The 14159-nt window shown below is 48.7% G+C and overlaps 1 protein-coding gene across 11 annotated transcripts in view; it reads right to left on the bottom strand.

Annotated features, from left to right (window-relative positions):
• Nucleotides 1-14159, bottom strand: part of celf6 (CUGBP Elav-like family member 6) — a gene marked incomplete at both ends in the record, with an annotated part of 221805 nt that overhangs the window by 59316 nt on the left and 148330 nt on the right. For 6 of the 11 annotated variants that reach the window (XM_083662310.1, XM_083662312.1, XM_083662304.1 and 3 more), the window contains one exon: nucleotides 3716-3841. In XM_083662310.1, coding sequence (XP_083518436.1) covers nucleotides 3716-3841 — 126 coding nt within the window. Of the gene's footprint in view, nucleotides 1-3715; nucleotides 3845-14159 lie in introns of all 11 variants that reach the window. The other 5 variants (XM_083662306.1, XM_083662308.1, XM_083662303.1 and 2 more) reach the window with 1 other exon arrangement.

Genomic DNA, 14159 nt, shown 5'->3' with positions numbered 1-14159 from the left:
GAGGAGTGGAGAGGAGAGGAGAGGAGAGGAGAGTAGAGGGGAGGAGAGGAGAGGAGAGTAGAGTAGAGGAGAGGAGAGCAGAGGAGAAGAGAGGAGAGGAGAGCAGAGGAGGGGAGGGGAGGGGAGAAGAGAGGAGAGGAGAGGAGAGGAGAGGAGAGGAGAGCAGAGGAGGGGAGGGGAGAGGAGAGGAGGGGAGAGCAGAGGAGGGGAGGGGAGGGGAGAGGAGAGGAGGGGAGAGCAGAGGAGAAGAGAGGAGAGCAGAGGAGGGGAGGGGAGAGCAGAGGAGAGCAGAGGAGAGGAGAGGAGAGGAGAGGAGGGGAGAGCAGAGGAGAAGAGAGGAGAGGAGAGGAGAAGAGAGGACAGGAGAGGAGGGGAGAGCAGAGGAGGGAAGGGGAGAGGAGAGGAGAGGAGAGGAGAGTAGAGGAGGGAAGGGGAGAGCAGAGGAGAGGAGAGGAGAAGAGGGGAGAGAAGGTGCGGAGGCGGGCAACACCGGCCTTATTTCATTTGATGTGCTGCCTGTCAATCAGCATGAGGCATCTGAGCAGACAGGAAGAGAGGAAGCAGGAAGGGGAGGGAGGGAGGGAGGGAGGGAGAGAGGGAGAGAGATGGAGAGGAAACAAGCTATGGAGGAAGGAAGGATGGAAGAAAGAAAGAAAGTGGGGCGACGCAGCACGATAGAGACCTGGGATTAACAGAGAGAGGAACAGATGTAGTCACAGATAGGCACGTGGCTCAATATGGCCAGCCTTTCTCTTTGATGTAGGACTCAGAACGTGCGCACACTCTTAGAAAATAAGGTTCATTAGGGTTCTATATAAAACCTAAGGTTCTATATCATTTACCAAACAACCCCATGTCTAAAAAGGTTCTATACAATTTCTGTAAGACAACAAAGAACCCTTCAAAGAACCCTTATTCTTCTTAAGGCGTCAGCTGATTGGTGGACCCCAAATGGTCCTATATAGAACCCCACATGGTTCTATATAGAACCCCACATGGTTCTATAAAAAAAAGTAGTTCTATATAGAACCCTAAAGTGTTCTATAATGTGTACAAAGTGGTTCTATATGAAAGGGTTCTATAATGTGTACAGTGGTTCTATATAGAACCCTAAAATGGTTCTATAATATTTAAAGTGGTCCTATGTAGAACCCCAAAATGGTTCTGTAATGTTTACAAAGTGGTTCTATATAGAACCCAAAAATGGTTCTACCAAAATGGTTCTATATAGAACCCCAATGGTTATTTTAAATAAACCATCCGAAATATATAGAACCATTTGAGGGTTCCAAATACGCACCAAGCTTTAGAACCCTTAAAGGTTCCATATAGAACCACTTCTTCTAAGAGTGCACATTATCAGCCCCCCCCCCCCCCCCCCCCCCCCTCCTCCTCTCGTACCTTCCCACACATCCTTTTCACACATTCAGACACTATAAGAGAATAAATCACAGTGAATGGAGAGAATGAGGGAGCCTGGGCTTCCCAGCGATATCACTGGACGTTATCGCTGGAAAATAGCGTCGGCTTTGAGACGGGTACCCGTCAAAAGGATGATGGGAGAGCCTCTCTCTCTCTCGCGTTCAGAACAATCCCACCCCTCCCCTGAATAATCACACATTCACGACCATCTTTAATTTTACCAGCACGCTGTCGTAACTAAATAGCGCGTAAGCCGGCATGCAGACGTGAATGCATGAGCTGCGCCTGGATGCCGGGCAGCAGATCTTACACTAGCGGCGGTGAGTGACAGCGGGCGAAGCTGCCTTTATTTACAGTAGAACATTATCGTCCAAAGGCGTCTCTGGGGAGGGATGACGGGGATGTGGGAAACAAACATGATTACACCCCCCTCTGCCTCTCTGATAACAGGAGGAGAGGAGGAGAGGAGAGGGGGGGGAGGGTGTGCGGGGGAGGGAGGGGGTGTTTGTTGAGTACGAGCCCAGGGAGGGGGAGAGAGAGAGAGAGGGAGAGACCGAGAGAGAGAGAGAGAGAGAGGGAGGGAGAGAGAGAGAGAAGCAGAGTGCGAAAGAAAAGGAGAGAAGGAAAAGATAGAAAGGTGGAGGAGGGAGGTGTGAGTGCGCGCAGTGTCAACGAGGTACGAAAGAGACGCGAGCGAGACATAAGAAGGTGTTAAAACAACAACAGAGAGGATGGCTGCTGAAGAGAGGACGAGGTGTTCAGAAGAGCGGAGTGGATGACGGAAGAGTATAAAAAGATGTGGTGTCAATGGGTGCGTGGCAGGTAGGGCTGGGTATCATTAAAAAAACAATACGATAGAGACACTGCATGAAATAGGCCACGCCCATCACGGGGGAAAGCTCTCCATTCGCTTCCAAACACCAGTGTCATTTTCTTTGAATTAAACATGGCTAAAAGCTGTTGTGTGGTGGGGCTGCGCACACAACACATGTAAAAAAAAATCGCCAATTAAAGTTTTTTTGTACTCCTGAGGAAAACAAGGAAGCCATTGAGAATTGGCGAGAAGAAAAATGTGGATCTAGCTGTCAAGGAAGTAAGTTGGAGTGTTCATCTTCCGTATATATGATCTTTGTGTGCAACACGTGACATACTGTAGGAGAACGCCATGATGGGGGTGGGGGGAGTTTTTCTTTCCCCCCGTTTTGGGCGTGGTTTCTGAATGATGATGCGCTCCGCAGTGTCTCTATACCAGCACCAATAGACCTTATTCGCTAACCCCTGACAGCGCCATATTGTTGACATACCGTCCTGCAGCTGACAACTATAGTAACGGCCTTATTGTCGTTTCTGTTCCATTACAAAATTGCGATAGTGATGACAGCAATAAAAACCCCAGAGTTGTTGTTTGTATGCTGCCGTTAATGCCTGTAATAATAAACAAAAGAAAAAACGAGGTGAACAGACTTTGCTGTGAGGAGCTGTCAGAAAGTTTCACCTGTCTCTCCTAACTATCCACACACCTCTCCTGTGCTGCTGACGTATCCTCCGTCTCGCTCCCTTCACGTCTGTGGACGGTAGAGATAGAAACAAACCACGGGGACTTTATTGCTGTCATTACTACAGCTGTGGGTAAAGCAGGTCACCATCCGAACACAATTGGAACGATACAGGTAACGCTAACGGCGGCTAGCTTCCTATAAACTCTGCTCTTACATAGGCTGTCACTTAAAGCGGCTGCGCTATGTCAACAACATGGCGGCAGTGGGCGTGCCCGTACGTGAGTGACGTCAATCGAATAAGGTCTATACCAGCACCCTTAAAGTGATACCGATACGGGTCTTCATTTAATACCTATTTTTTCTCCTCTGCTTGCTGAACTGTCAGCTCTGTCACACCGCGCTCGACTGCACCGCCACAGACCGTACGGGTAGTGGGCCAATCACACGTCAAATTAAATCGAAGAACACTCGCGGTAATTGGCTGGCGAGCAAAACCATCCAAAATAGTATTTTTTTTGTTCTAGGTCTGTATTACAAAAAGGATCAAATGCAGGTATCGTTTGACTGGAGACGTTTTGATACTAACTTGGTACCGGGTTATTTCGGTCGATACTGATACCCAGCGGCAGGTGATGCGAGGCACTAGAAATGTAAAGAACAGAGAGAGAGAGAGAGAGAGAGCGAGTACAGTAACAGACAGGGGAGAGAGGGGGGGGGGGTGAGAGGATAGGAGGAGACGGTGGGGAGGAGGGGGAGGGAGGGAGGGAGGGAGTGGGAGGTGTGTGGGCTCTGACCCTTACTGGCCCCATCAGGCCCTCGCAGGACGGTGCACTCCTCGATCTGGCCGAAGGTCTCGAACAGCCGCCGGACGTCTTCCTCGCTCTGCTGCTTGCCGAGCATCCCCACAAACAGCTTCCTGTCTTCTGGAGAGAAACCGGGGGAGAGGAGGAGGAGGAGGGGGAGGAGAGGAGGAGGAGGAGAGGAGGGGAGAGGAGAGGAGAGGAGAGGAGGGGGAAAGAGAGGAGGTGGAGGAGGGGGTGGAGGAGGAGAGGAGAGAACAGAGACAAATGCTACAGCTGATGGCACCGTTCTGCTGAGCTGTGAGGAACTGTGTGGAGCCTACGCTGTTGTTGCTGCTGTTGTTATTTTTGTTGTTGTTGATCTCGCTGTGTTGGAGTGCACCCCCCCCCCCCCCCCACCACCACCCCCCACCACCCCTCCCGCTATGAGGGAGATATCTCCCCTGTTTCCAGTGAGCTATTCTAGTCGGGGCTGCTGCCATGCCAGGTGATGTTTGATCCAGATGTTGTTGTTGGAGCGCTGCGGGTGTCAGGTGAGAGGTAGTCGAGAGAGAGAGAGAGAGAGAGAGAGAGAGAGAAAGGGAGATATTTTGCTCAGGCAGAGCTAGCGTCAGATCCTCGCGAGGCGAGAGTCACCGAGTTCTGAGAGAACACGGAGCACGAAACGTGGTTTTACAAAAAGCTAGGAGTCACAATGAGTAAGAGCAACACTCTGTGTCAAAAGGTGTTGCCCTCGCCCTGAGCCGTGTATTACTTCTATAGGTTTTCACAAGTGCTGCTACTCCCAATCGTAGCCTATTCTCTAACCAATTCTCTCTTATTTTTAGTTCAGTGTCAAACAAAACAAAACAAAACACAAAAACCTCTTGTTTTGTGCCGCCTGGCCCCAAAATTGCTCCCCCAGAATTAATGGAGGAGATATTTCGGTGTAGACCTTGCAAATAAAGTGGTGGGTAATTATCAGCCCAAGGTTTGGGGGTGGTTCATTTTTAACTCCTAGTAACGACGAGAGAGAGAGAGAGAGAGAAATTAACGTTGAGTGTTATTCTTTGTACGATTTTGTACACTCTGTGCATTTAGGCTGAATCCACGTTAAGGGGTAAATAAGGCGTTTATACGGTGTTTACTGCCCCCCCATAGCACAAAATAACCATCATAGGATATTGTTTGTTTTTCAATACCAACGACTCAGTGATTATTTTGCCAGGTGCTGAGATTTCTGCCTTTCAAATCTCCTTTTCCAGCTTGCACTCTGCCCCCCTTCACCCCCACCTCTCCTCCACCCCCACCTACGCACCACCTTCCTTTCTCCAGGCATTTGATGGAGAGGATGGTGCTACAAACAAGCGTTGCAAAGCATTTCAGCTGTAGGCTAAAAAAGACCTCATTCTCAAGCTCCAAAAGCAAATGACAACGCAGTATTATTTGACAGTCGTTTGCACTGTGATGCTGCGTACTGTATATTATTACCTCTTGACTAGACATTTCTGTTGGATCGGTGCTTCAATTAGCTCGCTTACTAACCTCTATAAGTGAAACATGTACTTGATCATTTCTGTCAACAACAGCCTAGTGTCGCTCAAAAGGACAAGAGGGATGAGATGCTGAGAATTGCGGAGGATGAGACAACTGCTGCCGATGCTGGGGGCGTCTTGGTAGTGTCGAGGTACAAGCACTAGGTGGAGAGGAGACCCTGGTTCATTTCCCAGTAGCGGTACTTCCAGGTTGGTCAGACACAATGGACCGTGTCTGCGGGTGTGAAGCCGGTGGTGGTCCACTAGTCTTGCATCGCCCTGGTCGATGCACTAGTAGCGCCTCCTCTGGTCGGTTGGGGCGCCTGTTCGGGGCGGGGAGGGGAGGGGAGGGGAAATGGGGGGGAATAGCAGCATGATCCTCCCACACACGACACATCCTGCCAGTGAAAGCCCTCGCTGTCAGGTGAAAAGAAGTGGCCGGCGACGTCACATGTATCAGAGGAAGCGTGTGCTAACTGTAGTCGTCTACAACTCTCCCCAGATCGGCAGAGGGGGTGGAGGAGCAACGACCGACGGGGGAATCGGCCAAGTACAATTGAGGGAGAAAATGGAACTTCTGCGGAGGTCATAGATGACTTCCTCCCCTTTAGTCACACAGTGAATTAAATGAAGCTGCCTCGAAGCAAAACTCAACTAGATACAGGAATAGAGGATGCTGGGAAATAACGGAAACGCCGACTATATTCTAGCTGTCAAATTGTCCATGATCTCTTTTCCCTGTAACTCTGTCCTCGGTAGGGACAGTCTATGAGGGCAAAGGAAGCGTTGCAAAGTGAGAAAGCAGGCCACAGTGTCTTCCATTCAATCCAAATGTCAAATGAATCTAATCTGCAAGAATAAATCGAATCTGAATTCTTTGTGATTCAATGTCTGTCTGGGCTCAAGTTTCCCTCGAGTTTTGACTAGAGGTCAGCCTGCCACTAGGGGTCAGCGTGCCCGCTGCTTCTCCTAACCAATAACCAAACCCCCCCACCACCCCCACCACCACCACCACCAACACTGAAGTGCGACTTGACCCTATAACCCGATCTCGTCACTGGGCAGGCAGGTCCTGTAAGTCACAGCTGCTCCTCCCTGAGCTCCAGAGGGGGGCACTGTGGACCTAGACGACGACGTATGGGCTCTATACCCGCTAAAACTTTGACCAGTCAGGATCCTGGATTTGTGTAATTAATCTTCCCGCTGGCCGGGCATTAGACAGAGCATTCATCTTCTTTACATCTTCTACATTATGCATCCCCCTATTCCACTGTGTTGTGGAATGAAATGGCTACTAGCAAGAAACCCATCGCCAGAACTGATGGAAAGTGGCAGGAGGAGGAAGAGGAGTTTATTGGAAATGACACTGTTGATCTTCAGCGTGAGTCATTTGACTGTGGCGGGGCGAGGAGCGAGGAGGAACGAGAGGGCGAGAAGAGCATCACCTGGCCCTCGACAGATGTGACGCCTCCTGTACCTGCCAGGCCCCATTAGACCCAGCTGCTCTCAGAAAGAAAAGTGCGCCAGGACTTTCCTTCGTTCGCGAGCGAAGGTGGAGGGAGCGAGCGAGCGAGCTGCTTCGGATCCCGTTTCCACTCCTGTAAAGTTCAAAATGAGACACGTGCCTGCTACCCCGCTTGGCCACACAAATGAGCAGACGCATAATCAATGAGGTTCTTCACGCTGCTGCCTCCTCGCACTCTCTTACTGCTGCCGTGTCAGGCCTTCATCATCTGGAAGAACTTCACTTGCTCTCCGTCTCCGTGCCCCCCCCTGCAGTCACGCCTCACGCAAAAGAAGAGGCTTTCTCAAAGCCGCCAGCCCCTGGTAATACCTGCTCATTACTGCACCTCTCTGCCCTTGGAGCACCAGGCCTGGAGGTGAGCGAGTACACCCAGAGGAGACAGACACATATATTGTAGACTGCGAGAGGTTCGGTGGAGACGGACAGCGGGGCAGACGTGCTAGTTATCGGGGGCGTCAGCTGGGGGAAAAGTGTAGTCGTAACCTCAGTCCGGAACAGGTGTTATAGCGAGCGAAAACGTGCCTGACCTCCAGCCCATGGCAGCAGCAGGGGTGTGAGAACATGTCCAGAAGACATCTTGACTTGGCTTTTTGATTGTCCCCCTCCATCCTTTTACCGATCTTCACCGTTACGACTTAAATGTTGGGAGAGAGTGCACTTTTACGGGGCCTCCCGCGGGCGCGTTAATGTTTTGGGACAAAAGTCTCATCTCCTCGGTCCTCCTGGCCCTCGAGGAGATCTAACGGCAGGCTTTACAAGGCTAATTAACAAGCCATGAGCGAGGTAATGAACTTTCCAAATGTGCTGGCAAACGCAGAAATAAATGACACCCCGGCGAAGGCGTTTAAAAAGGAAGTGAGAGTGTACTCCGCGCCGGAGCCCTCCTCTGGGAAGGGGGCCACACGGTGTGAGGAAATGAATTTGGAAGCTGCTGTCTTTTCATTGCCTGACCTGAGAGTCTCTCTCTCGGGCCGGCCCCACACCGCCCATGCCCTGGCCAGAGTATATAGATCGCTATTAATTAGTCCACTTTGCACCTGTCTCCAAAGCAGCTTATTGGATTCTGCGAGTTCCCTCTCATCATCTCCGAGCAGCATGGCCACTTGCGAGCGTTAAATCGGCATTTTTATGAATATGAATAAATATCTTTTCTAATGCGCCCTCTGCACAAGGAGATGTCTCCATGACTCCAGAGAGTTCTCCATTAAAAGTGGAGAGAGAGAGGAGGAAAAATCAATGGCTACTGTGTTAAAATACAATCATGTATAGGTGAGGTACTTTTCTATGGAACTAGCTTAGGATATAGTGGTATGGCAAAACAGTTTGAGCTGCCTGTTGGACCTCTTTGTCCTGACCTCTCATTGAGAGGAGCTCATCTTATCCCTTTAGCAGAGCTGAGCCGTACAGCTGGAGAACAGCTGAGCTCTACTGTGAAGAGACCTTTGGAATCGGCACTTTCAAAACCTCGCCACTAATAGAGAACCAAAGTGAAACGTCACTTCCTGCTTTCTCCCTGTACCAGCGCTGTGAAAAAATATGAATGGCGGTGGATGGAGAATAACATTACTTTTTTGATCCCGTTTGAATTGTGCCACGGGGTGCCAACGCTAATTTTGTCAATTTAAAACATAACTTTGCATGTCAAGAAAGTCGCATTTGTCGTCAAACTGAAACGTAGGGGTTAGTTTCGTATAAAAACTACATAGCTCGTGGAAGCTCGTGGCATGTCGCCGGTCTTCAGCTTTGCCGGTAGAGAAAGTGACGTCACTTAGGCGACAGTGTATGTAGTCTTTCTGATTTATCACTTCTAGTGCAACAGTTTGACGACAAACTGCGACTTTCTTGACGTGCAAAGTTACGTTTTAAATTGACAAAATATTCTCCGTTCTCCGCCATTCATATTTTTTCAGCGCTGGTACAGGAAGTGACATTTCACTTTGCCTCTCTATTTACAATAATGGTGTGTGTCTGTGTGTAGTTATAGCCAGCCATGTATCATTTCTTATTTCTCATATCAATTCTTTTTAGATCCTCAAACACCCTTAACCCATCCATCTATAGAATATTGAAATCCTATGTATTCAAATTTAATTATTACTCAGCATACAATAAACCATTCAAAAATGGTTGGGTGTGTTTGCATGCTTTTATTGCTTGTGTCTATATGAAACAAACTGTATGAATATAATGTATAGTACCTATATGTGCATCTTTTTCAGGCCCCAGCTACAGCACACACACACACACACACACACACACACACACACACACACACACACACACACGCACACACACACCCCAGCTCTCTCTTTTTTCTCTTCTCATCTCCTGACTGAAGGTGGGAGTAATTGTGTGGAAAATGGCGGTGTCAGACTGCAGCCATGTCCAAACCGAGGTGACGTGTGGACAGCCCCCGTTTTATGAAATGCAAATGGAAAAAAAATGGAGATCAAAAAAGTTATCAAAACACTACTGACATCTGACAATTGCTTGTCTCAGGAAGCCTTTTCATTTCAGCGGCCCGGTATATTAAAAATTAATGGATTTTGCACAGCCGCCATATGCTGTCAAGATTGATGCTTCTCTCCGTGGAATAAAGCGCTACTCGTGTTGTGGCTGCGTATACGTATAGATTGTGCATTTCTTCTCCTCTCTGTCTCCTTTTGTCTCGCTCTCTCTCTCTACCCATCTTTTTGTGTCGTTTCTTTCCCTGCCATCGCTCCGCCCTACTCTCTCTCTCTCCCGAGGCGACGAAGGAGTGAGTTTCTGTGAAGTCTACTTTCGCTAAAAAAAAGTTTCTGCTTTTGTTTTGTGCCAATAATGGGGGAATATTCTCTTTAAAGAATCTCTCTCATGCTCCTGTGTTGGTGGTAAATATGTTTTTTTTTTAATGATTCTATCACTTACGGGCCTGCTGGCGGTGGTTGTGGGGTGGGGGGGGAGCTGGGTTTGGTAGTAAGTGTTCCGAAAAAGGCACGGACAGCTGCATCCCACGATAAAAGATCCCTGCTTGGCCGCTGGGTGCATTTCAAATGCAGAGTAATGTTCCAGGCAAGCAGCACCACAGAGTTCTAGCTGCTGATGGACTCATTAGGAGGAGAGAGCCTGACGCCGGTACCATGCTGCCTGCGAGGCCTGCCACCAGACTCTCTCTCTCTCTCTCTCTCTCTCTCTCTCTCACACACACACACACACACACACACACACACACACACACACACACACACAGATCGGGCGTGCAAAATGTTAGGCTTCCCAATATTGAGTTGCGCTCTGTTTCCCACAGACGAGGACATCTCAGTTGTCTCAAGGCTACACACACACACAGGTCCCCTTTTCATTCTGCTTCCTCCTCTGTCTCCGCACCCCCCGCCCTCCCCTCCCCTCTCCCCCCCCGTGACTGATAAGAGGTGAAATCAATAGATATATCACACTTTTCAGCTGGATTCACATCATCAGTTTGTCATCGAAACAGGTGTTGTAATTCAGGCGTTCAGTCAATAATGGAATTAAAAAAGTACCATCTGCCTTCGGAGTGGGTTTTATATATCGAGCGACAGAAGTTTACACATCACACAGAATAGCAGGCAGCCCCCCCCCTACCCCCCGAACTGAAAAAGTAACTTTTGGGCATATGTGATTTTTTTTTTTTTATCCAACAACAGCGCTAATCTTTTCTATATGATTCGAGGACAAGGAAAACCTGTTTTTTTGGGCGGTTACACTGTACTGTATGAATGACTAATTTCTGTTGATTTGGTTTATCATCTCCAGGTCACAACATGCACATGGCCTTAATTAGCTCCCATATGCAGACTAGGAAAATAAATAAAACATACTCGCAGGTTCCCCACAGATTTAAATCCAAACCACATATCAAATAGACTGAGCATGAATCTTAATGTGGAATTTTGTATTTTTAAGTAGTTGGGATGGTAGCTTTGCCAAATGTTATGTACAGTATACCGGTAATACTTGGCTGTCTCTGTTGTGAAATGATCAGCATTCACTTTGAAAAGCTGCATTGTAAGTGAGTCAGCTGTATTGTAAAACTATCCGGTTGACCTCTCTATCTATTCAGGGTATATAACCTATAAGCTGGCCTTTACCTCTGTACCACACCAGCATTACTTCTATATACTAACTAAGGCCCCACTTCACTAACAACCACTGTATTCACCTTATCATTTGCCCATATAAGGACGCTTCTGCATAACGTCATTTTGTAATCGTCTTTCCGTTTTAGACCCGGAAGTAGATTACTCCCACCTTTATCATTTTTAGACTTGCCAAAAAGCAAGTCAAAAAAAACCAAACTGTTATAAAGTTTTAATATTTTTTCGGATGAGAACGTAACATTCCAAATATGTGACCAGTTTATCAGAATAACGCCTATTTGGGCATTTTTAACGAGCAGCGAGGACTGAGAGCGCTGGCTGTGCTGACCGGTCGGACTAGCTATCTGTCAAACCCTACTGGCTACTGGCAGTGAGAAAACATTGTCGACGTGCTTTTGTAACTAACGTTAAATGCCGAGCGGGTACAGCCATCGGCTCCTCGCAGCAGTAACGCTATGAACATGTAACTGAAGTTGGCCGCAGTGTAGCTGCTGAATGTTGCCAAACAAACTTCATTCATAGTTTACAGCAGGGGTGCCCAACCAGTCGATCGCGGTCTACTGGTCGACCGCGGACTGACCCCAGGTCGATCGCGTCAAAAATCGATTATTTAAAAAAAAGAAAAAAAATATATATATATTTTTTTTTAATAATCAAATCAAATATAATGGAAGTACATGCAGTTGTTTATTTTAATTATGGATCATAATACAATGCAATTCCAAATGCACTTTTATTTTAAAAGTAGCCACACAGTGAGAAAAAAGAAAGTGAGAAAAAAGAAATCATGTATTGGGGAAAAAAAGTGATGCATCGATTTAAGATGCATCGAGATGCATCGATAATCGTAATCGAATCGAATCGTAGCCCTCTGAATCGTAATCGAATCGAATTGTGAGGCCAGTGAAGATTCACAGTCCTAATGTCAAGTGGTTGTGGGACAACGAGAAAGTGTTGTGAGGTTAGTTCCTGCAGGCTGGAAACGATGTGTGTGCGTTTGTGATGTTGAAACTGGACTGGTAGATCTCGGGAGGCTGGCTACTTGAAAAGTAGCCACCAAAAAAGGTTGGGCACCCCTGGTTTACAGTTTATCGATGTTTAGCGGCCGGCTGGCTAACGCTGAACCGGAAGAACAAATACAATTACGTCTGACACGGAAGAGAAAAAGTGGGCGTGGCAACATACGGTGAATCGATTCCACGAGGCTACCATCTCCAAATGCCATTAGGGAACTAATAGCCCCCATCGCTATGAGAGAATGCCCATGAAGACAGATTGGTGCCTCGACCTGCTCCTGCACACAAACACCTGTCTGCTAGCTGCTCCCAATCTGACGCATGCCAGCGGATTATCCTGAATAGTGAGGTGGTAAATGGAATAATCAGAGGGGAACGAACATTCAAATTGTCAGTGTATCAGAGGCACGATGAGAGGATACAGGCTTCCTGTTGGTAAATACATTACTCATATACCACTAGGGGCTGTCACTTCCACTTACCCAGGGGAGCGGGAGAGGGAGCTTTAAAGCACAATCAAAAAATACAACGTGGAAATCAACTTATGAGAAATCGCCCGTTCTATTTTTTTTGTCCAAATATTTGACCACCTCCTCCTCTCTCTTTGACCAAACATGGTCAGATGTTGTTTGATGGCGGCAGGAGTCCAATCACAGAGCTCTGCAACAAAGCAATTTAATTAAACGCCTTCCTTGCAAACCTTAAATTATTGTCCTGCCATCCTCACCGTTGCAAATTGCATTCCTTTGTCTGTCCGCGCGCGTGTGCGTGTGTGTGTCCGTGTGTGTGTGTCCGTGTGTGTGTGTCCGTGTGCGTGTGTGTGTGTGTGCGTGCGCGCGCGCGTGTGTATGCACGTCTCGGTGTGTGTGTCTCTCTCGGCACAGGCACGACCCCGCCGCGCTGTCGGGGCTTTCGTCTTTGACTTTTCGGAGTTTTTCGCATGATGGTGTCCAGAGGCGGAGAGGGATCTTTTGGCTTCATTTGCATGTAAAGTGGAGCGTCGTCGGCTCCTCTGTTGGGCGTGAGGTGCCTCCAGACAGCAGCCCCCTCCTCCCCTGTGGCCCTGATGCCAGACAGACTGCGCCAGCCAGCCAGCCAGCCACTCACTCTACCCCCTCTATACCCGCTGTGGTGTGGTGGCATGACAGGCACAGCGCCCCTACCTGCTGTGGCGGGGCATCGCAGCACAGCGCGCAACATCTTGAGGTCCTGTCAATCTCTGCGCCTCTCTCCCCCCGACTGGGGTCAACCTTCTGAAGGAGCGAGCGCCAGTTTGGCAAGGACACGCAGCAGCTCCCAGACACAATGAGAGCCCCTCCCTCCCTCAGCCCAGACACAGACACAGACAGAGACAGAGACACAGACACAGACAGAGACACAGACAGAGACACAGACACAGACAGACACACACACAGACACACACACACACACACACACACACACAGACACAGACACAGACAGAGACAGCACCGCGCTGGACACAGACGCTTGGCTAAGATATTAAAAACACTCACACAGGGGTCTGCTGAATATCAAATACGGGGCGCGACTGCAAACGCTCCTAGCACTGTATAAATATCCAGTAAAACAAAAGCTCTTGGCACTGTATAAATATCCAGTCAAACAAAAATATGGAGAGCTAATAAACAAGTAGGGCAAGGAGACGGCGTAGATAAATGCGGCGCGAGAGTGGCAGTTTGTGGAGAAAAAGTCGATGTTGATGGAGGTTGCATCGCGGGCATTGCTTTGCGACGGGGGAGTGTTGAGACCATCTTATCACAGTTAATAAAAGGCAGAGGAGGAGGAGGAGGAGGAGGAGGAGGAGGAGGAGGAGGAGGAGGAGGAGGAGGAGGAGGAGGGGAGTCGCTGGCTGGTTCTCATCATCTCTCTTCTCATCAGTGTGGTCTGGTCTCCAGTTCTCCGGGAGGAGTGGGACCCCGGCTCAAAGATTGTGTTTAGATAATGGCCGTCCCCAATCATAGATAATCTGGCCCCATCTTTTCTTCGCAGACACGGCGAGCAGACAAGGTCAGGGGGAGAAGAGATTGGTGGCTGGTGGCGAAGGAGGAGATAGGAGGAGGAGGGGGGGGGGCAGGGCGGCTCTGAGATGATTTACTGCTGAGATTCACTCAGCTGCCTCCATCACCCTCCGTTAACTTTCTCATCCTGTCGTCTCTCTCTCTCTCTCCCCCTCTCGCTCGCTCGTTCTCTCTCTCCTCTTCCATCTCTTCGTTCTCCCTCTCTCCATCCCTCCACGGGCCCTAA

This window comes from Poromitra crassiceps (genome assembly GCF_964638095.1).
Source record: "Poromitra crassiceps genome assembly, chromosome: 28".
Taxonomy (NCBI): Eukaryota; Metazoa; Chordata; class Actinopteri; order Beryciformes; family Melamphaidae; genus Poromitra; species Poromitra crassiceps.
This window is presented reverse-complemented; position numbering and strand designations above follow the sequence as displayed.